This window comes from Dichotomopilus funicola (genome assembly GCF_033296635.1).
Source record: "Dichotomopilus funicola strain CBS 141.50 unplaced genomic scaffold C8A04scaffold_1, whole genome shotgun sequence".
In the NCBI taxonomy this organism is placed as follows: domain Eukaryota; kingdom Fungi; phylum Ascomycota; class Sordariomycetes; order Sordariales; family Chaetomiaceae; genus Dichotomopilus; species Dichotomopilus funicola.
The window spans coordinates 966,351-987,209 of NW_026944022.1; the positions used below are offsets into that span (position 1 = coordinate 966,351).

General features: G+C 54.2%; 7 protein-coding genes across 7 annotated transcripts; 3 read left to right on the forward strand and 4 right to left on the reverse strand.

Moving 5' to 3' along the window:
• Positions 1-401: 401 nt before the first annotated feature.
• C8A04DRAFT_24017 (domain of Kin17 curved DNA-binding protein-domain-containing protein) lies at positions 402-1,343 on the forward strand (the record flags this gene model as incomplete). Its single annotated transcript, XM_062778929.1, has 1 exon — positions 402-1,343. One exon carries the CDS (start codon positions 402-404, stop codon positions 1,341-1,343), a length of 942 nt encoding a protein of 313 aa, XP_062641589.1.
• A 257-nt stretch (positions 1,344-1,600) lies between these two features.
• On the reverse strand, positions 1,601-2,133 carry C8A04DRAFT_24018 (Spt4/RpoE2 zinc finger-domain-containing protein; the record flags this gene model as incomplete). The annotated part of the gene is made up of 3 exons (XM_062778930.1): positions 1,601-1,631; positions 1,713-1,966; positions 2,053-2,133. 3 exons carry the CDS (start codon positions 2,131-2,133, stop codon positions 1,601-1,603), a joined length of 366 nt encoding a protein of 121 aa, XP_062641590.1.
• Positions 2,134-2,688: 555 nt separating this feature from the next.
• On the forward strand, positions 2,689-4,190 carry C8A04DRAFT_24019 (5'-AMP-activated protein kinase beta subunit, interation domain-containing protein; the record flags this gene model as incomplete). The annotated part of the gene is made up of 2 exons (XM_062778931.1): positions 2,689-3,497; positions 3,575-4,190. 2 exons carry the CDS (start codon positions 2,689-2,691, stop codon positions 4,188-4,190), a joined length of 1,425 nt encoding a protein of 474 aa, XP_062641591.1.
• A 316-nt stretch (positions 4,191-4,506) lies between these two features.
• C8A04DRAFT_24020 (glycoprotease family-domain-containing protein) lies at positions 4,507-5,592 on the reverse strand (the record flags this gene model as incomplete). The annotated part of the gene is made up of 1 exon (XM_062778932.1): positions 4,507-5,592. One exon carries the CDS (start codon positions 5,590-5,592, stop codon positions 4,507-4,509), a length of 1,086 nt encoding a protein of 361 aa, XP_062641592.1.
• A 1,827-nt stretch (positions 5,593-7,419) lies between these two features.
• On the reverse strand, positions 7,420-9,313 carry C8A04DRAFT_33697 (enhancer of polycomb-like protein 1; the record flags this gene model as incomplete). The annotated part of the gene is made up of 3 exons (XM_062782563.1): positions 7,420-8,211; positions 8,272-9,045; positions 9,167-9,313. 3 exons carry the CDS (start codon positions 9,311-9,313, stop codon positions 7,420-7,422), a joined length of 1,713 nt encoding a protein of 570 aa, XP_062641593.1.
• An 893-nt stretch (positions 9,314-10,206) lies between these two features.
• Positions 10,207-11,075, forward strand: C8A04DRAFT_24022 (uncharacterized protein; the record flags this gene model as incomplete). Its single annotated transcript, XM_062778933.1, has 6 exons — positions 10,207-10,258; positions 10,333-10,385; positions 10,451-10,524; positions 10,586-10,899; positions 10,984-11,004; positions 11,065-11,075. 6 exons carry the CDS (start codon positions 10,207-10,209, stop codon positions 11,073-11,075), a joined length of 525 nt encoding a protein of 174 aa, XP_062641594.1.
• A 5,851-nt stretch (positions 11,076-16,926) lies between these two features.
• On the reverse strand, positions 16,927-18,290 carry C8A04DRAFT_24023 (uncharacterized protein; the record flags this gene model as incomplete). The annotated part of the gene is made up of 3 exons (XM_062778934.1): positions 16,927-17,012; positions 17,115-17,372; positions 17,459-18,290. The coding sequence occupies 3 exons, from the start codon at positions 18,288-18,290 to the stop codon at positions 16,927-16,929; spliced, it is 1,176 nt and encodes a 391-aa protein (XP_062641595.1).
• Positions 18,291-20,859: the final 2,569 nt, after the last annotated feature.

Sequence of the window (20,859 nt, forward strand, 5' to 3'; positions counted from 1 at the left end):
CTCAGGGGCGTTTTGGAATTCAAGCCATCAACATTCATTTCAAAACAGGTCACAAAGGGGTTTGTTTGTTAGAGCGTCACCAGCGTAATTCGGTAAATAAGGGTTAGGGTTATCCGAGGCGGAGAGGCGGTTTCTTGTGGCGACCCCTTGCCAAGCACGAGATCCGACCATGGGGTGGTGTCCATTTAACTGAGCGCATGCCGCTTCCCAAACTAACGACATTCTCCAACCAGCACAATCGCCCTCCGATCCCGAACGTCTTCCTCCGTCTCACCGTTTGACTTCTTCGCACCACTCCAGTAAAACCACTCTAGACCCGTCGTTCGACTCCGCGCAGCGAGTCCCCGCGATTCACGATGGGGAAAGCCGAACCTGGGTCGACGAAATACTTGTCCAACAAAATGAAACAAAAGGGCCTGACGCGGCTGCGCTGGTACTGCCAAATCTGCGAAAAGGCATGTCGCGACGAGAACGCCTTCAAAATGCACTGCCAGTCTGAGTCCCACATGCGGCGCGCGCTCGATGCCGGGCAAAACTTCAAAGGCGTACAGGAGGAATACAGCAAAGAATTTCTGACGGAGTTCATGTCGCTGCTCAAGACAGCGCACGGGGAGAAGAGCATCCACGCGAACAAGTTTTACCAGGAGGTCATTTCGCGCCGCGACCACATCCATTTGAACTCAACCAAGTGGCATTCCCTGACGGACTTTGTCAAATACATCTCGCGGGAGGGGATTGTTAGGGCGGAGGAGAAGGAGGACGGGATATTCATTGCGTGGATCGACGACTCGCCCGAGGCGATGAAGCGGAGGGAGGCAGTGCGTCGGAAGGAGATGCAGGATAAGGGGGACGAGGAGCGCGAGCAGATGTTGCTGCGAGAACAAATAAAACGAGCCCAGAAGGCCGCCGAGGCTAAAGGGGACGGGCAAGGGGAAGAGGAGGAAGCAAGGGAGCTGAAACGGGAGGAAGGGGAAAAGATCAAGTTGAACTTTGGGGCGAAACCAGCGGTCAAGTCTCCTACACCTGCGGGCGCGACACCCCCGTTTAAAGAGAACGACAATGCTTCCGAAGCTGCAGACGGGACAAGTAATGGGGAACCTAAAAAAGAGGAGGTAAAACCGGTGGAGGCAGCAGCAGTCAAACCGGTGTCGCTCAAGTTCGGCGTGAAGCCACAACAGAAGAATGTCTTCAAAAATGCCTTTGCTGGCGCTCCGAAGAAGGTTATGGCCGCGCAGCCGAAGAAGGTAAGCGAGGCCGAAAGGATAATGAAGGAGGAAATGGAGCGTAAGAGGTCACGGGAGGCCGGAAGCGGCGGTCCCCCCAACAAGAGGCCGCGGTTCTAGCTGAACCACATCGCATGTGTTCTGGAGTTGGGGTAGAATGGGATCGATGGGGAGGGTTGTAGTGCATTTCTCGGCGTTTTGGGGGAGCATACAGGATGGCCACAATGATACCAACAGTTTTTAGATCACAATGAGATTCATCATTGATAGAAGATGATAGCTGAGCAATACCAAAAAATTCAGCCTTTGTTCCCAAACTCCCTGACTCCATCGCCTAATGCTGCCTGTTTGCCAAGACGGCGCGTCCCAGTGAACACTTAGTCTGCCTCCGTTGCACTACCGTCACGTCTAAGAGATTGTCAGTTACTTTGATCTTGATTCTCTTCTTTAGGGAGATAACGCCACGTGGCGAGGCAGGATAGTACTCACGGGATATACGTGATGCGGTACTCTTCCTCAATCGTCGTTCGCACGTCGTCCGGAAGCTGGCCAGACACCTTGGTCGCGTACACTCCGCGCACGTACTTGTCGAGACGCTGCCACTTCGCGACCCAAGACCTAGTTGGGTCGGACAGCGTGATGACGCCCTCAAACACCTGGGACGTGCAGCTTTCGATCTGATCGGGGGAGCCTTGGAGGTGGAGAAACTCTTCACAATTGGGGCATCCTTCGTCCCGGAAGCGCTGATATGGACGCATCAGTATCTATCAAGAATGGTGTGATTTTGTCACTGAATCAGGATGAATCTTGGTGTGAGCGGGCAACTTACGGAGTAAGTCATGACGATGGAGCAGACCATGCACGCGCGTAGGTAGCGCTGTTGGCCGGGCGCGACGAAATTTTCTGACATTTTCTTTCTTCTTCTGGCCGGGCGTTGTTGGATTGATGAAAATGGGTGCGTTACGGGTGGGAGAATAGAAAAAGTACGCGGCGTGCAGTGATTTTAAAGGTTGGTGCAGTTAGGTTTCCCGAGTGGTGGCTGTCTTGCTCACTGATACCGCCAGGCGCTTTATGAGGCTGCGACAAGACGGATCCGTTGTCTGTACATACATAAAACAGGGATGGCACGGATGCACAAGCTGCTTAGGTGGGGGAATCTCGAGCATCCCGGTCCATCTGCTCTGTTCATCGAAACTTCCTTGAATTCCATGCATTTCTCCATTTCTCCTTCCAACGATCCGAAATCGATCTCAGTCAGGCCGTCTTCAAATGCTTCTAGTCGTCACTCCAGCGACATCCCAAAACCCACGTCCATCGCCGTTCAAGCCACCCAAACAATGAACTAAACAGCGAAGCGCATTAGTCTCGCCCCGTCTTCTACCCCAGCGCCTGCTGTCCCGCCTATCGTGAATGAACCCCGAGTAGCCGAGGCCGAATAAACCAAAAAAAAGAAAAACCGCAAAAAATGGGCAATAACCCCTCCACATCCAAATCCGCGAACCAGCCATCGTCATCGCAAGCCAATTCGCAACATGACCGATCGGTGAAGCGCGAAGTCAGAAACCCCATTCCCGTGCAAAGCCTCGGGGTTGCTGCCCCGCCAGAACCGTCGCTCACGCAGGCCCAGGGCATTGCTGTCCAACCGCCGTCGAGCAGCAACAGCAGCGTCGCCAGCCGGACAAAGCCTCTGCAGCACCGACCCCTCGCCTCCAGCGTTTTTGCACCGGACTCCTCGACTGCGTCCCCGACCACCACCGCCACCAGCAGCGTAACGAGCTCCGCGAAACCCGTCGACGTCAAGCCGGCCAACCCCATCCCATGCGATGAACCTGCGAAACCCGTAGCTGTACCGAACCCACTCAACTCTCCCTCCTCACCCCGATCACCGAGATCACCGCACTTCGACGACAGCGATGAAGTTGCCGTGAATGCTCTCAGCAGTATGCAAGAAGTCTCATACCTGACGCGCCCCCCGCGCCTCCCGCTCCCAATTGAGGAGGAAGTCCACACGCCGGGGTCTCCGATCATTTCCCCGGCGGATGTCACCGAGCCGATTGCAGCGGATATCGAGGGGCTCGATACGGCGACACTCGCACATCCTCCCTCCAACCTGAGCGACAACTCAATTCCGGAAGAAGAAGACGCGGAAGAGTTGCTGGTTGATAAAACCCGACCCACTGTGCCCACCAGGTTGGAATGGCGGCACGGCGGTGACAAGGTCTATGTTACCGGCACCATCTTCCAGTGGAACCGCAAGACTCGACTGCAGCCAGTGTAAGTTTTAGAGATTGAGGGAACCCGTTCCCCTTGAGGATTTCGCCGAGGATTGCTGACGGGGCCGCCTGCTATAGTGAAGGGCAGCCGGGTGTCTTTGCGACTACGATTCATATTCTCCCCGGAACACACCATATCCGTTTCCTCGTCGACGGCCAGATGCAGACGACACCAGATTACCCCACAACCGTTGACTTCGGTAACAACTTGGTCAACTACATCGAGGTCAGCCCAGACGATCTGCAACCCACGGCATCCGAAACGGACGGCGCGTCTGAGCCAAAGCCTACACAAGCACAGGCTCAAACCGAAACAGCCCCAACAGCAGAGGAGGACGGTGAAAACCCGGCACCGAGGGATCGGGATATCCCCCCAGCAGACCTATTCAAGCCTAATATTCCTAAATACCTCGCTGATTTGGATCAAGCCGAGGAATCATCACAATACCAGCATGCGGTCTTGGCCACCGAGAAGCTACCGAATCCACCCGGTCTCCCCGGTTTCCTGAGCAAGCCCATATTAAATGCGGCAACGCCGAGGAAGGACGACAATAGTGTCTTGACTCAACCAAATCACACCGTGCTTAATCACCTCGCCACGAGTAATATCAAGAACAAGGTGCTAGCTGTCTCGGCAACCACCAGATATAAGAGCAAGGCAAGTCTGCGAGTGCGCCTAGGCTGCTGGGGCTGATGCTAACTATACCTATAGTATGTAACGACAATCGTGTACAAACCCACGGTAAATGAATGAGGGAGGTTGATTTCCGCCCACCTGGTGGTCTCCCCCCAACATGATGCCGAAATTTAGGCGCTGGCGACCGCCTAACTTCTGTTAATTGGTGCTCATCATGACGTATGCTTTTCATGATCCCGGCGAAAGGAATGGGTGACGAAGATACACTGTATTCGTATTCGGCTTTAGGAGTTGAGACTTCCACTTACGCTGTTACGGTGGTGGCCCGCATGTTATCACAGGTAAATCAGTGTGCACCATGGAAAGGCATATACTATTTTCTCCATTTTACGAGGACCTCGTCTGTTCTAAACCGCTGGGTACATGTGCTATCCTCAATGGGCGTCCTAAACCCCGTCTCATATGCCAACAACCCCGCATGCGCAATCATAATGCCATTGTCTATGCAGAACCGTTCGTCCGTAGCGTAAACGCTCCCGCCGCGGTCCGCCGCCATGAGACCCATCATTTCTTGCAACCGCTCATTACAGCCGACACCACCGACAACCAACACCTGATTACTGCCCACATGAGCCATTGCCCGCTCCGTGATCTCTACGAGCATCGCAAATACCGTCTCTTGTAAACTGAAGCACAAATCACCTCCCGTAAACGGTTCTCCATCTGGCCCCTTTGCCCCAGTCTTCATCTGCGCCGCGAGCTCCTCGGCCCTCGTCAGGATCCCGCTGAAGGAACAATCCATCCCCTTGACGGCATACGGCAAGTCCAGCAACACCCGCCCCCCGGTTTTAGCCAATTGTTCAATATTGTACCCCGGCGCTGGATCATTGCTGATCTCGAGCGCCCGCGCGAACCGATCCAGGCAATTCCCCACCGCGATATCTAACGTCTCGCCAAAGATGCGGTACCGTTGTTCAGCATACGCAATCACCTGCGTGTTGCCTCCGGACACGTACAGCACCACGGGGTGATCGGCGCCTGTAATGGCCCGGCCCATCTCGATGTGACCGACGCAGTGGTTCACCCCGACCAACTCCTTGCCCCAAAGCAGCGCGAGCGTTCGAGCCGCCACGGCGACTGATGCCAGCGGCGCGCCCATCCCGGGGCCCTTGGTGTAGCAGATGCAATCGATGTCGGCGACGGTCACGCCAGCGTCGGAGAGGGCTTGCTTGGCCACGCGCACGAAGAAGGATCGGTGGTGTCGTGCTGTGTCTTTGGGTAAGAAGCCGGTGCCTGGCGGGGAGACGAAGGTGTCGCGGACGTTGGAGAGAACGGTAGAGGTGGCGTTTGGTGAGGTTGGGTCCCCTTCATGGAGAATGACGCCGATGCCGAGCTTGTTGGCTGAGCCTTCGCAGCCAAGGGCGATGCGCCGCCCCTTTTTGGCGATGTTGATGCCCATCGTGAAGCGTGCCCGGAGGTGAACTCAGACTAGGAAAAGGCTCGATAGTTGTCGACTAATGTCCCTCTATTTTCTCCTGGGAATTTGATCAGGATTTGATCAAAGATTTGGCTGTCGTTTTCTTCTCGTGAACAAGCACCGAACTTGATGTCGCCAGCCCTTGAACCATGGCGGGGTCTAACAAGCCGTTGATTTCGTCAGTGGGGCATTCCACATTGAGGGGCCAAGGTACGTACCGACCGGGAATCAGTCAAGCATGTGGCACGTGCGCCGGCCGGCCATTGGCGCTCGGGGTCCACATCCACGCAGTTGCGACAGATCCAGGAGCCAGCGTTTTTGGGAGAATAGCCTCCCCATACACAAAACCTTCCCCTCGTCTTCAACCTCACAACTTTTCTGCCTCCGGAAGACATAACAGAGGCAGGTTTTATTACGCATCCTCGGGTTTGAAACTATATCTTCTGCGGCCCGCAAGCTCTAACTCCGTCTCAATGACTTCGAACATCTTGACGGCGCAGTCATGAAGCTGACCACCAAACCCACAGCCACCACTGGACCTCGCCCTAACTCCGGATCACGAACTCCAGAGGTCGGCGCCGAGAGGAGACATCCGGTAGAAGGTTGGAGCTCTAGAAAGGTAGGTTTGCCTGGTCCTTTTTAGACTTGAAGGCGTTCCCAAAACATGACACCTTATGGAGTCGGAGGGTTTCGTTCCGTTATTGAGAATACAATGGTTAACTCTCCGGTTTTTTCCCAGTTGTGCAAAACTCGCCCACGAAAGCAACTATCGAACACCGTCGTTCGTTGTTTATCATCAAGATGATGTTCTCATGACAGCATACTCAGAATTCACAACATCTACCAGTCCATTTCGGCCTCCATCCATACCTCCCAGCTCCAACCCGGTACCGTGCTCAAGCTGTCGGGGTAGAAACACAACCAGCATCTCTATGCTGGCTCGTGGACTCCAGAGACCGGATTGGGTAATAGCGAGGGCATTATGATGTGGGGATGCATTAGGTATTGTGCCTCGGACCGTCATCCGCGCCTCAACCGCTTCCCCGAGAAAGTACCGCGCTCACAGCAGCAGCCCGGTTTGTTGCTAGAGATGCCCGAGACACTACTTCGTTTCAACCGGCGCGCGGCCTGTTTTCTATTCCCATACTAAGAGGCAACGTCAATACTACACCCGGGATCACAAAACCCGTCCGCCGCCGGCTAGATATCGCCGATTTTACCACGAAATAAGACTCAGTCCGGTGACCCACTTTTCCGGGTTTGCAGCTCGCTGAGCCACGCCTACGAAGCTCAATCTCGCAAGCGTTCAGCAGCGTTGCACAACATATGCTCGGCACTACTTGACGTAGGCGGTATTCAACACTCCCAATAACGCATTATGTCGTCAAGATAATACGCACATGGCGCATTGGGCAAGCACCCAGCCTCGCACAACTTTGTCTCGCTCGTCGACCATTTCTGCAAGATACAACCCTCACAAGTCATCTCAACATTTCTCAGCATGTCCCACCAATTGACAAAGTATCAAAGGCCTAAAGCCCGGACTCAGAATTTCACGCCGCATAGCAGCAGCGGTTTTGGTATTTCATATATACATGGCCGGCTTCGCCTAACATTATCATCGACAAAAACCCCAGACACCAAACTCCTCGCCGGGCCAAATCCACGTTTCTACCAAAGTTTTCGCTAAAATGCAATCATCGGATTATTGAGGGGAATATACAGAGCAGTAACGACCATGTTCTTGCCGACACCCGATAACACTCGAAGCGCGGACACGGACCACCCAAACGACACGTCAGCAGCTTCTTAGGTCGCGTTCTGAGGCAGAGGCGGTACTGGTGGCTGCGGTGGGGGTTGCTGTGACTGTTGCGGATGCGGCGGTGGTTGCAACTGCGGCACCGCCGGGGGCAGTTGAGGAGGCGGAAGTGGTACTCGGGCAGTAGGGACGGCAGCGCGATTCGTCATCCACGGCGGAAGCGGGATGGAAGCACGAAACCTCAGGGCGTTGGTGTCAAAGGGGTCAACCTCATACTTAGGCGGATCTTCCTCCTCATCCGACGACTCATCGTACTTCCACCGGTCTCGGGTCTCCGCACCCACATCATGGGGTGGGCTTGCCATCCCCCGTCGGTCAATCCACAACCGACCGAGGCGGCCTATCCGACGTCGGTACGCAGGGGGGTTCTTCCTCGCCTCCTGGTCCTGAGTCACACCGCGGAAGTGGAAAACTGCATCAACGTCCTCCTCAGGCTTGTCAAGGTCCATTGCCGTTGGCTCCTCCAAAGAGTCTGACGCCGCAGAAGTCGGTGGCGTCATTAGGTACTGCGTCTTGGCAGGTCGGAACCCTGGCTCACGCCGGGGCCCAGGGGCAGGAGATAACGGGCCCCGAGTAAGGTCTAAGTGGTTACGGTTCCATTCCGTATGGCTAAGGACCTTCTTCTCAATGTCGAGACGAAGTTCATTTTCCTTTTCAGCCTGGCGGTCGGCATAAATGGAAAGGTCGTTCTCGGGGTGCGTTGGCCGAACGGCTACGCGAAGTTGCGCAGGCAGTGGTGGCCGCTGCACGGTGGGGACATCGGGAGCCTTCCGCTTTTGTGGCTGCGAAGTGTCAGTGCTAATTCGGATGCAGAGCAGGTTGAACACAAAGAGATGGCCTACCTTTTGGTTGATGAGGTCTTCATCGTCTGTCTTGATACCCAGCCGGATCTTATGTTCCTTGAGCTGGGCCCGGACCTCAAAGATGGCACGATCTGATTTCAACATCTCGGCCTTCAGAACCTCACGGTTGTGGGCAGCCAGCACCAACTGACGAGCATCCTCAAGTTCCTTCCGCAAGCGCTTCAACTTGTCGGCACTCTGGACGTCTCTCGCCCGCGTCTTGCGTGTCTGCCGGACTTCACGACGCCGGAAACAGACAAAGGGATCCGCCTCATCGCTCTCCTGATGCTTCTCGAACTTGAGTGTTGGATGCAGGGGCTGATTATTCAGAGCCTGCCGCCTGGATTTCCAATACTCATAGATTTCCTTGGCGTGCGGCATGACCTTGGTCCTCCTGTCAAGATCCTGCAGGTACCGAAGCATATCATCGTACGGGACTATGGTCTGATCTATCGAGGCAAACGGGGCCTTGAACTCAGACGTGTCCTCAAATACCTCCATAATCATCTCGAAATCGAACTCCGAGAGCTGGGCCGAAGCGGCCCGCTTCTGGTTGTACGACTTGAGAAATACCTCATCGTCCTCCGTCAAATCATACATGCACCCTACAGATTCTTCTACCGTCTGGGAGAAGCGAATGTATGTGGATGTTTTGGAGAACGGACGAGCGTAAAGCTCGTCATAGTTGAGGGTACTCTCCTGAGGAGGCGGCACGGGAATTTCCTTATCGACGGCAACCCCGGCACTTTGCAGGACGGCCTGCAAATGGTATTCCTAAAAAAACAGAAAGTCAGGTCGGTCTCAACCCCCCCTGCCGCGATGTTGTTGACGTGAACACGATGTGGCACGTGCACAAACACGTGATACGACGCGATGGTCGGAGATATCTACTCACATTTTCCTCAGCCTGTTCGACTCCGGTCGCGATTTGGGCTTCGTTTGTAAGTGATTCATACTCTTCCCGATCGATCTGATTCTCTCTGAGCACGCCCAAGGGCGTTTTAACACTCAGTTTCTTGTACCGAACTTTTCGAGTCGCCATGGCGGTTCAGGATGGCAACTTCGGCAAAAAGCCTGGGGAAACCCCGAAAAAAAAAGTTGTCTGACATTCAACGTGCCATAAAAAAACGGGTTTCCGAGTTTTTTGACGCAAAACTGGGGTTGTTGATGATATCTTGATGGCCAAAGTCTCGTCGCCTGGTGAGTTGACGTTGTTGTGGTGCCTCTGCAGAGTTTGCGATTCCCGGCAGGTTCCAGCGACGCCGTTTCGGGCGATTGGCCCCCTGAAGGCACGACCCACATAGCCAAGTCCATTTCGAGCCCAGTCAATTTCTCAGAGGCGCAGCCGCGAAATCGCGCCTTCCTCCCGAACAGGAGTTTGTTGAAGTTTGAAAAAACTTGGGGGACCAGAGTATGTTAGAGTACGAGATGAGAAAACATAGCACTTCACCCCATTAGTGTCCCACTCACACTTTTATGCTCGCAAGGTGCGCTCCCGGACGCCCCTAGTACGTGCATCGCGGACGGTCGCGCCAAGGCGCTGTGTCATGACTCCCCAATGCCCATGGCCGAGCTCGGTGCATGGGCCACAATTCAAAGGAATATGTGGCTGGTGTGCCTCGACCTGTGGCTCGCCCCGCACCCCGCACCCCGCTGTTGGGCCTGTTGCAGCCCCAAACACACGCCATTCCGCCTCAGCCTCGCCGATGCAGCCGCCACTTTTCGCGTTACGACCCCCAATCCAGAAGCATCATCATAACGACGATTTCTGTTCGCCTCCTCCTTGAACCCGTCACTTCCGAGTCACTTGTAATAAAACGCCCCGCCTTCTACACCCGCGCCCATTCTTGCCCCAAATTCTCGAGCTAAGCGACGAGCAGCGGATTTACGAACCAGTGACACGAAACAAGAGCGATACTCGCAAAACCCTGCAGGATGGGCAACACCACGAGCGCAGTGCTGGACAACATTGTCCAAGGGTCTAACTGTACGCTTTTTTCTGGAGCCTGATATTACAAGCCCAAAGAAACCAGGTGGCTAATCGAGATGCGTTCGAAACAGTCGACCGGGATGAAGTTGATAGGCTACGGAAGAGGTTTATGAAACTGGACAAGGTGCGTGCTGTGTGAGAGGATGGATTTGTTTTAGAAGTACATAGCGGCTTACATTGTAAATACAGGACAACTCTGGCACAATCGAGCGGGAAGAGTTCTTGAGCCTACCACAAATATCCTCAAACCCACTCGCCACAAGGTTCGTACCAATGCCAGGTGTTTTGCTTATAGCCCACTCCCAAGACTAACAGCGGCATTAGGATGATAGCGATCTTCGACGAAGACGGCGGTGGTGATGTTGATTTCCAAGAGTTCGTTTCGGGGTTAAGCGCGTTCAGCAGCAAGGGCAACAAGGAGCAAAAGTTGCGATTCGCGTTCAAGGTGTACGACATCGACCGGGACGGCTACATCAGCAACGGCGAGCTGTTTATTGTGCTGAAGATGATGGTTGGCAACAACCTCAAGGACCAGCAGCTGCAGCAGATTGTCGACAAGACAATCATGGAGGCAGACACGGATGGCGATGGAAAGATCAGCTTCGAGGAGTTCCAGGCTGTTGTTGCGGCCACCGATGGTAAGCCACCTGCCATCCATAAGCCCCATGACACGCGCACCCCTATCCGGCCATCACGAAGTAAGGCTAACGTTTTATTCGCAGTGAGCATGAGCATGACACTAGGTATGAAGATCTAACTTTGCTCCACGCCATACCCGGAAATACGTTACTAACCCCACGCAGACCAATTCTAGCGTTTTAGGGTTCAAGAGGTTTCAGAAAGATCACGACGAGATGAGAATGAACATGACACGCCGAAATTTTGTCCCAGGGGACTCGGAGAAGGGAAGGTCACTACTGAGATATGTGTCAAGTTCTTGGTATCTAATGAGTAATGCCTAGCCTCTGGATTACACGCATTTTTGAAGACTACGAAGGTCATTTGTTACGATATGGGCAGCGCCTAATATACCCGACAAATCTCTCTTGCTTTCGCTGAACTGTGTCTTCACGTGTCAGTGATTTATCGTGTGTTCGCCCCCGTGTCCCCAGACGACGGCTTCAGAGCCAAGGGGTGTATTCAGTACAGCGCAGGGCACGCCTAGGAGATCGGAATGAGTTTTGGGCCGGGATAGTACTGGCAAGCAAGTTGGCTAGTTGTACACCATGGCCCCGGAACCATCATCAAAAAGTCAAACCAGTGCCCCGTAACGATCCCGCTGACTGCTCAAGGCCTATGGAGCCACCGGATTGGATCAGCCGTCGAGAGTTCTCCATCATCTCTCGAGTCGCCGAACATGAATGTGATAGGTATATATCAGCGGCGCATATGTGTGTGTCAACCTGCATACCACTGGCCGTGAGCGTGGCCGCAACATATCAACAATTGAGGATTAGATGGACGGATGTGTGAGCCGTTCCCCGTCGGAGGTTGTCTCTCCAAGGTGTTGCCCAACACACATACAATTACGCAAAGACGGAAGGATGTAAGATGTGAGTCTAACTAGCCCACACCGGTCGGGTCATCTTAGAGTACCGAACTATCGATATTCTGCACTTTGATTCACGCACCATGTGTTCCCCAAGCTCATGTTCTCGCTAGCAACGATGAACTGGTTTTCCGGGGCTTGTTCAGTCATGCTAGACGCTCATCATAGATGGACCGGCACGATGCGGGATAGAGAAAGGTGGCGTATTCAGATAACCTTTCTTTCGAGTGTTAGATCCTGACGGTAAGGTTAGGGCAACTCTTTCTAACACTGAGTTTGGCGCCCAACAACTCAGACAATAGAAACCACAAACATACTATTATCGGTCACGACTAAGTTGTTGATTTCGTGTACCTGAAGTCCTTCTCCTGAGCATCCAAGCAGTTCCGCAGAGGACGGTAGGCAGTCAGAACGATTATATTTTATATGTCGGCTAAAAGATCCCCAACGACATCAACTGTTGAAAAACATGACTTTGTGTATTTTACATGGCACTCCCGCATCTACCGTCCGTATTTCAAACATGAATTTAAGAGCAAGAAGTCATGCCGAAAAAACAGGCGGCAACATCAGGGGGCGGACATGGATGATACCATCTCCAATTCAACTCCTCTCCTTGGATCATAGTGTAAAAAGGCAATTACTCAATTACAGAAATAGTCGACTTGTCTCATGTCACATATCCTTGTACTGTACAAAGGTTGAACGCGGTTATATGATCCATGATATTTTGGTTTTGCACGGCCGTGATTTCTCAACCGGAGTTATCATTCAAAGCTGGGTATAATTAGCAACTTAAGGATCATGTCATAACCACACTGTTGAAAACACGACGTATGCCCTCCTGGCTGCCCCCCCATCAGTAAACGGCATGAGTTATAACGGTAGCATAATTGTTGTCAGGTCCTATGCCCTCTTAAACATTCCACGTATTCAGTTGGCCATCAGCCCGGTTCACATAATTAGCGGGACAAGAGCCGTCGAGACACCTCGCTTTCCTCCTTCCGGGTCTCGAGATAAAACGCCTGCTGTAACCGATGAGCGGATGAACTAGTGTAATTCTCAACAGAGCCATAAACAAGGCAAGACCAGGGAACCCCTTGTTGTTGAACCGCGTGTATTCAAGGACGACGATGAGATTGAGAGCTCACAACCCTGGAGAGCAAGGCTGCAAGGGAAGGCTACACAACAGGGCGAGGCAAGACAGGGCTGAAAGACCAGGGGTCCGGTGCGAGCGATGATCTCGAGCGTTACGTGCCTAGCAAGGTTTTGCTTGTTTTGAATGGCCTGTTGTTTCGGATAACCTGTACACCCGTTAATCAAAAGAATAAGTTATGCCGTGTTGTGACGGGTTCTCCCTGCTCTGCTGTCGTGTAACATGAGCCGAACCGAACCCATGGTCGGAACCTAAACCGGATCAGATATAACAAACCACTCGTGAACGTAGTTTCCCCGACTTCCAAAACATACAGTTGAATCATAGCTGAGTTCACTCACATTATCTTCTCCCTTCCACACGGACACAATACCACTACCCTACGAATACTCCCTCCTTACCCACCCATGTCTAACCCATGCGAATGACATTGGCTTTGTCAGCTCGCCGGCTTGCCAGGCCCCCATGTTCCCAGCTGGACAGGGTGTTGTTTTTCTTGGCTTTGAGATGCTCGCGTGGCTTGAGTGGAAGCCATCGAATTTCGTAGAAGGAAAGTGAGGCTCTCGGAGATCGACAAGCGCAGCCGCATCAGACATGACGCCAAGCCGCCCCTTGCCCTGAATGACAACCTTCTCAAACAGCCTATTGTGTCCATACATGTGTATGTCGACACGCGTCGTATACAGCCGGTGAGGTCACAGCTGCGTTGAGATTAGCGTGGTAATTACAAATACTTGACAAATGACGAGACATCGTGTTTCATGTCTAGTTAGATTTTGTACGTATTTTTTCCCCTTAAACCTCATTTTCTTGTCTTTCCTTTCCCGAGCCGAGGCTGGTGGAGCAGGAACTGGGGATAGGAGCATGGGTCAAAGCCTCGCCGAGAGATCTCATGTGATGACATCGTGGTTGTGCGTGTGGTCTGGGCAACTTCGTTTTGTTTCAGACGATCTCCTGCTCTGGTTGCTTGAACGGCTTTTGATGCGTTGTGGCGCGGAAAGGAGAATTCCAGGCGAAGGGGGCTTTTGCAGGTCGTTCGCGAGCCGGACTGCGGGTATGGGATCCGGGAGGGATGCCAGCTCAACAGGGGCCGGGGTTTTGGTTCGAATCGAGCGGGCTTGATGGGGAATTCGCGGCCGAACGAACAGAGCCCCCTGGTTCATGTCTCGGCCCCTCATCAAGGCAATATCGAAAGACATCCGGGGGCCGGTTTTCCCGGCGGTCGGTGTTCCCGGTCGCTTGGAGAATCGGCGAGTGTGGTTGCGGTATACTCCGCATGTATTGATACCTTGGCGTCACACGTGAAAAGGTATCGGTACCAACAAAAGCCCCGGGCCGCCCACAACGGAAATAGAACGATGCCGTGACACCTTTGAAGCCGCCATCTGTCCCACCAATGGGTGCGGTGACGGGGTTTCGCGGGGGGCCCTCCCGTGACCATGTTCATGCGGGCTAACTCCACGGCCGCAACATCCGGTCCATCTTCTTGTGTTTGCCGACTCGCCGTTAGGAAGTCCTCCTGTCGTGACCACCAGCCTTGGATGCCAATTGGCTTTCGCACCAAGGGGACTATTCATGCGTTACCGCTCTTGTCGTGCGATCTTGGTGCTCGGGTTGGACGAGATCGAAAAGCACCCCCCACGAAAGTGTCTTAATTCCGTGCCTGCAAGATCCCAGCTCGGAAGGTATCACGCTTCATGGACCATGGTTGACCAACCCCAGCCATTTGCGTCCTTTTACCTTTTTTTTTTCCCTGTTTGCGCGTTCATCGTCTGACCCGACACCGAGGGGTAGCTGCAGTGTAACGGCGCAATGCGGAGAAGGATGCATGCAAAGGTGTCGTTTCGCGGCCGGCTGGGTGGGGGGTAAAAACACACCGGAGGATTCAGTTGATTTGCCTGAATGAGAGGCTAGGAGGTTGGGAGGGTAGGCTCAGGTCATGCTCACGAGTCGAATTCCCTGCGTCCCTAGGCCCCGTCCCCCGAATCAACTTTCATCAATTCCCTCGACTTGGAGGTCGCTCGGCATGTGGTTGTGGTTGCGAACATCGTTGGGACTGGCCAGGGCGCTGAGTCGAAACCCCCGCCTCCAAAGCCCATTGGTCCCAGCAGCTTGGTTAGCGGTGTTTAGCGGGTTTTCGCGTGTTCAATGTGCCGGCGATCCGGATGTCTGATTGGCCAACCACGGCGGTCAGAAGTCGATGTGTCCAGGGTCCACGGAGCGAAAAAACCAGGCATTGCGCAGCATCGAACTCATCCGGCAACTTGTGTTGGCCCAAACCCAATCTCCACAGTCCGAACTCCCGGGAAGGGAGAGAGACAGACCGAATGCGAAAAGTAGAAAAAAATAACTCATTGAGCCAAGGGACTCAGCCGAGGACGGAAGAAAAGGGGAGGGCCGAGTTTGCCAGAAGGAGCTGTGGTGCTCAGCTGTCATTGTTGAGCTGTTGCCACAGCGAGCCAGCGGGACAACCGTTTGGGGGCCAAAGGCCAACCGTGATTGGCTCTGGGCTGTGACAAGGTGCGTTTGCCCCCATGGAAGCCTCATCAACGTCCTTTGTTCCTTCCTGGACACTACACCTATTGAACAATTTCCATTTGGCGAAAAAAAGGACACTCCATCTCAACACCAAGCGGTCCTGATTGACTCGACGGCCGCGAATACAACCTCGCCGCCGAGGCGATCGTTTTTCAGCGGGTGTTGCCGCAGCCTGCATTGCATGCCACCCTCCTTTTCCCAATGCCGTGGCCATCATGACGTCTTTGGTCACTTGGTGGTGTCGGGTGTGTGGCCTCGGACCTCCTCCCTAGGCGAGTCTCCGATGACGGGAGCTGAGCGGCGTGTTCACTTGTCAAGTACGTACTCTTATGTACTGGAGGGAGTTATGTGGCACATCAGGTAGATACAGATGGATAGGTTTTGGGGGGGCTTACACCCTTCCACAAAGCGAAACAATGCTAGGCCAGCCAACCCCCCTTTTCTCGTTTTGTTTTCCGAACCCCAAAACCATATGCTGTGTAGCGATCCTTTAATCCAATCTTTGTGACTCCGATACCTCCGTTTCAACGCACAACATGGGTACAAATCCGATCGTGCTCGTATTCTTTTCATCCACACATCCACCCGCACAGCCCCACCCAGGTCACTCCATGATGGCCCTGCCGATTCTAATCGTGCCTGTAGTGTGCGTGTGTGTATGTGTGTGTGTGTGTGCCGCCCAAGGACGACTCGGCCCTTCCTTACCCTACCCCCCATCTTCAATGCATCTCTCATCGGCCGACCGTCGTAGGCGCTCTCCATCATGGCAAATTTCTGCGACGAACCAAGACTTCCGACTTCCCGTGCCTTTCCATCCCAAGCAGAACAATATGCACGTGCACCGGGAACTCCGACAAAACCACCATCCGCGACAAAAGTAACGACGAAACCGCGGGTTTTGTCCAAGGTGAAGGGTATCAGCCCACCCGAAAACTCCCAGAATAGACCTCCTCCATCTTCTTTTCCCTTGGGGACGCCGTGGAGCAAGCCGTCTCTTCTTTCCCTGCCATCCACGCCGAAGCCAGAGCGAAAATCCCCGCCCACAAAACAAATAACCTCCCCCCCAAAAATGAACCCCCATTGCAGCCCTGTCCCCCTTGAAACCATTGACGCCAACGAACCACTGCCGACCAACGCCTGAGTCCATTACCGGGCCAGTAAAAAAAGGTATCTTTCAGCACCCAGCACCGACGTCGACACAGGAAGGTAGTTGCAATCAATACAGGGGAAACAAAATAGAAACAGGATCTTCTTTTTTTTCTTCTAGGTTCGTGACTGGTGGTACGTGGGATGTCTTCGCACGGCCTGAATGAAACGTGAAAAACGGTCGGGTTTCGGCGGTCGTCAAGAGGATAAATAACCAAAGATAACTGAGCGAGCGAGGACTGCGCGATTCCCCATTTCAGCGAATATGAGGGGGGCTTAACGGCGTCGCGGAATAGACCCCTCTCCGCCGCCAGCGCCGGATGTACCCGAGGGGTCGTAGAGATCCAAACACTCTTCTAGAACTGCCATCCAAGTGTTAATAACGTCCACCAAACCCCCTTGCGGCAAGGAGAAGAAAAGGAATGAATTAAGCAATGAAACAAGAGAAAGGGGGTAGAACACACTCTCAATAATCTGCTCTTCCCAGACTCCGTACTGGTAGTCGACAAGGCCGTGCCGTTCAATGCTATCGCATAACCTCACCAAGTCTTTGCCCATCTTCTGGAGCCCGTCCTGGGAGATTAGGCTCTGGGGGCGCTGTACTGGCTGGCCCGATTCCATCATCTCTTTTTGGCGTTGGAAGATGGCTAGCCAGGCATGGTTGAAGTCATCCCATAACTTGATTCGCTCGTTGTACAGATTTTGGTTGTCAGAATTCAAACCTAGTAAAAGGGGAAGAAAAGAATTCAGTTAGTTGACGCCATAATTTTGCCCATCCCAAGCTCACCCAAAAAGGTAAAAGACGTACCTAAATCTACAACATGCGACAGGAGCCAGTCAGACACCTCGATCAGGGTTTGGCTAGCGGCTGCGAGCACGCCGTCCCGTATATTCTGGAAGGTTTCCTTCAACGCTGCCTGGTAGTTGGCATAGGCTTCCTCGAGGCCGGGATACTCTTCTTCCATCCTCACGTCGGCACTAGCACTGGTGCTGCCACCAGCAGTCGACGTTTGCGCAGCCATTCCTCCTCCAATGGCTGTCATACTACCGGTAGAATAGCCGTGCATGCCGGGCTGCTGCTGATATACCTGAGGCGTGCTCGACGATGCCGATTGGGTTTGCATGGTCGAGGTGGGCGTGGTATTGGAGGGTTCGTTTGAAAAGTAGGGGGTCGTGACATCCGTCGTCATCATCGGCATACCTGCAGCCTGCCGGGAGGGAAACTGCTGACTCGCATCGTACACGGCAGTGTTCTGCGGCCCTCCCGTTTGCTGCACGTTGTACATCATTGTCGGGGTGTACGTGCCGCCAAACCCCTGGGTTTGCCGCGAATCCGGCTGCGGGTAGTCTGTCGTCGAGTGGTGGTAGCTCATCGTGCCCTGAGGCATCGTCGGGGCTGGAAAGCCCGCCGTCGAAGTGTCTTGGTAATACCCGCTATACCCCGTCGAACCGCTCATCCCCCGCGATGCGCCTGATGGTGACGCGCCGAGAGGCGCCGGTCGGAACCTATCCCCCTGAGATCCCGCAAACGGCCGCCGTTGTTGCTGTGACTGCTCCTGTAGCGACGGCGTGTGCCGTGAACCGGAGGCAGAATAGCCGGGCGGTTCATGTTGCCTCCTCTGGCCCCTGTTGTCGTCCATTCCCTCTGGCGCCCAAAGAGCTGGCTGGCTAGCTACCCGGCAAACCGGAGACGCTCGATCTACCCGGTATTCCGCTACGAGTAGAGAAGTAAGAGCCGCGGAAGCAAAAGCTGGAGGTGTCGGCGATCTAAGCGAAGCAGACGGCCGGCGCGCTTGAGGAGGAGAGTGGGACGATCTTTCGATACCGGTAAATCGCGAAAGTAAAGCCGGCGCGCCTTGGTAGGTCCCCGAATTGAGCAGGATGGGATCCGAACCGACGAATGGTGACACTAAATCGCCAGAGGCAAAGGGGCAAGCAGAACCGTCGTTATGGTTCAGTTAAAACGTTCGGCACAGACCTTTTGGCACGTCCGCTTGTGCCTTTTCCGCTCCAGGACGCGGCTTTGCGTAGACGACGTCCGAGAGGCGGGGTTGCTGACAGCCGTGTCACTAGCGCTACCGCTATCGCCGTTGTTATTGTTGTTATTGTTGTTGTCGGTGGTGCTGATGCTGCCGCTACCGCTACCGCTGCTGTTGACGTTGCTGCTGCTACTACTGGTGCTGCCCAACGCCGTTGCGGTTCCGTGCGTGCTTTTGCCCCCTTTAAGGCTGGCGGTTGGTGCAGAACTGAGAACTGACTAAGAGGGGGGCTCTCTCCGCGCCCCGAGAGAGAAGGAACAGATACTTTCGCAAGGATCCCGTGTGTTCGGCGATCTGGACTTGCGACTCAAAAGTGGGGATGACGAGAAGTCGGCCTTGATCGAGTGGTCAAGAGAACGGCTTGCCCGCAAGGCCAAGATTAGGGTTGTCGAGGGTTGTGTGCAGCGACCAGAATGACGACTTGCCTCAAAAGGAAAACCACAAGAGGGGAGTGCCCTGCGCGGCCCCAGATCCAGGAATCCAGGAGGGTGAAGAGTGGTTTAGCGAGTCTTCGTGGAACCCGTGGAAACCCCGGGTTTGGGAGCGATGTTTTCACGCCTCCAAGCTACTAGGCCAGCTTCGTCGTGGCTGGGAGATGCACGGATGAGCGAGAGGATGCGGTATGGACAGCGCTCCAGCGCATCGCAACGTTCTCTCTGCTGGCGCGGACGTACGGGCCCCTACTCGGTGTCGGGAAATAAGGTTGCAAATGCTGGGTGTTTTGTCCGTTCGGGGGCTGGCGATAGAAAGAGTTTTTGGGGCAACGGATTCTCGAAGACAGGGGACCGCCGTCTTGTAGAGCGGGCCACAGGCTGATCACTTATACAGGATGTTTCGAGCGGTCCCTCGCTCCCGCCTCGTCGACAGGTGGTGAACAAAAGATGGGAGCTCGATGACAGCTCGGATCGCGGCTGCGTTCTTTCTCGTCCGTGCGAGTAGATGCCCTAGACGACGAGAGGCGAATATGTTGGAGGACAAGAAGGACAATGGACAAATCTTTTCTCAGTCGGCGACGACACACACCTCACTTCTGGGCCGAGCAGACAAAGCAGGCGTGTGTCTGGGACGGGGGACCGGAAGGCCGGCGGAAACTCAAAAGGAGGTCGAGTATCGTGGGAAGAGGGCGAGGAATGCGGTCGCCAGGAAGACCGGAGGTATACATGGAAGTCCCAATGGGCGACCGGCATCTCGATGGGTGTTTGGGGGGACGATCTGGAAGGGACTGGTTCTGCTCCACATGGCGGGCCACTTGAGCTGTGTCGAGTACGTACCTACCTGCGAGAGCGGCTGGTGCTGCTGGTGCTCGGCTCAGACATGGGAGGTGTGGACCGAGCGGTGCGTCCAAATACATTGGTAAGGGTTCAAGCCGCAAAGATCTACTGAGGACACCCCCCCTGCCCAGGGAGAGAATGTCATGCGTCCACAGGACTGGATCGCTCGTCTGCCAAAAAGTGCGGGTGGATCTGCGCCCGGCGACCTGCAGACCGACGGGAGCTGTTGATATGTTTCTATCGTGTGTTGTTCACCAGGTTGGGGGTCCTGCCCGTTGGTGGCCAAGAAACCGAGGAATAAACCAGCAAACACAAAAAGAGAGAAAATAAATTTCACAGCGTTTGGCCATGTAAGATGGACGCCGCCTGTGGCGTCTATGCGTAACGAAACCCAAATCGTTTTCCCGTTTTTTTGAAACGGCTCAGGTCAAAAAAGAAAGCAAGGGAAAGGGAAGGGAGGGCGCTGGAACCGCCACCGCTGTTATTTTCACCGCCACGGTGGTGGATGATGCGCCTCGTGAGCATCCGTTGATGGAGGCTCACTGAAACATGACCTCGATGAGCAACACGATTCCAACGGCTTGTCACTCCTTGGAATGAACGCTAGGCAACCCCCCGACCTGTTCCTTGCCCATCAGTCTTCCATGATCAATCGCGGCGAAATAGGGCCGGAGTTCTTAATTTTATTTTCATATGTCCGACCTGGGATGCACGGTTGGTTGCAGATTCGCCAGATCGGGCTGCGTGCGCCGGCGCTTTGTGTCTCGTGGCTCTGGCTCGTGGCAGTGGCAGGATAAAGGGCGAGCCCAAGGACAAGGGTTTGACGATTGGAGAGGGGCCTCACTTGAGGCGGTCGGCCGGTCGGCCAGGCCGAGGGACGCTTGAAAGTCACAGGAAAA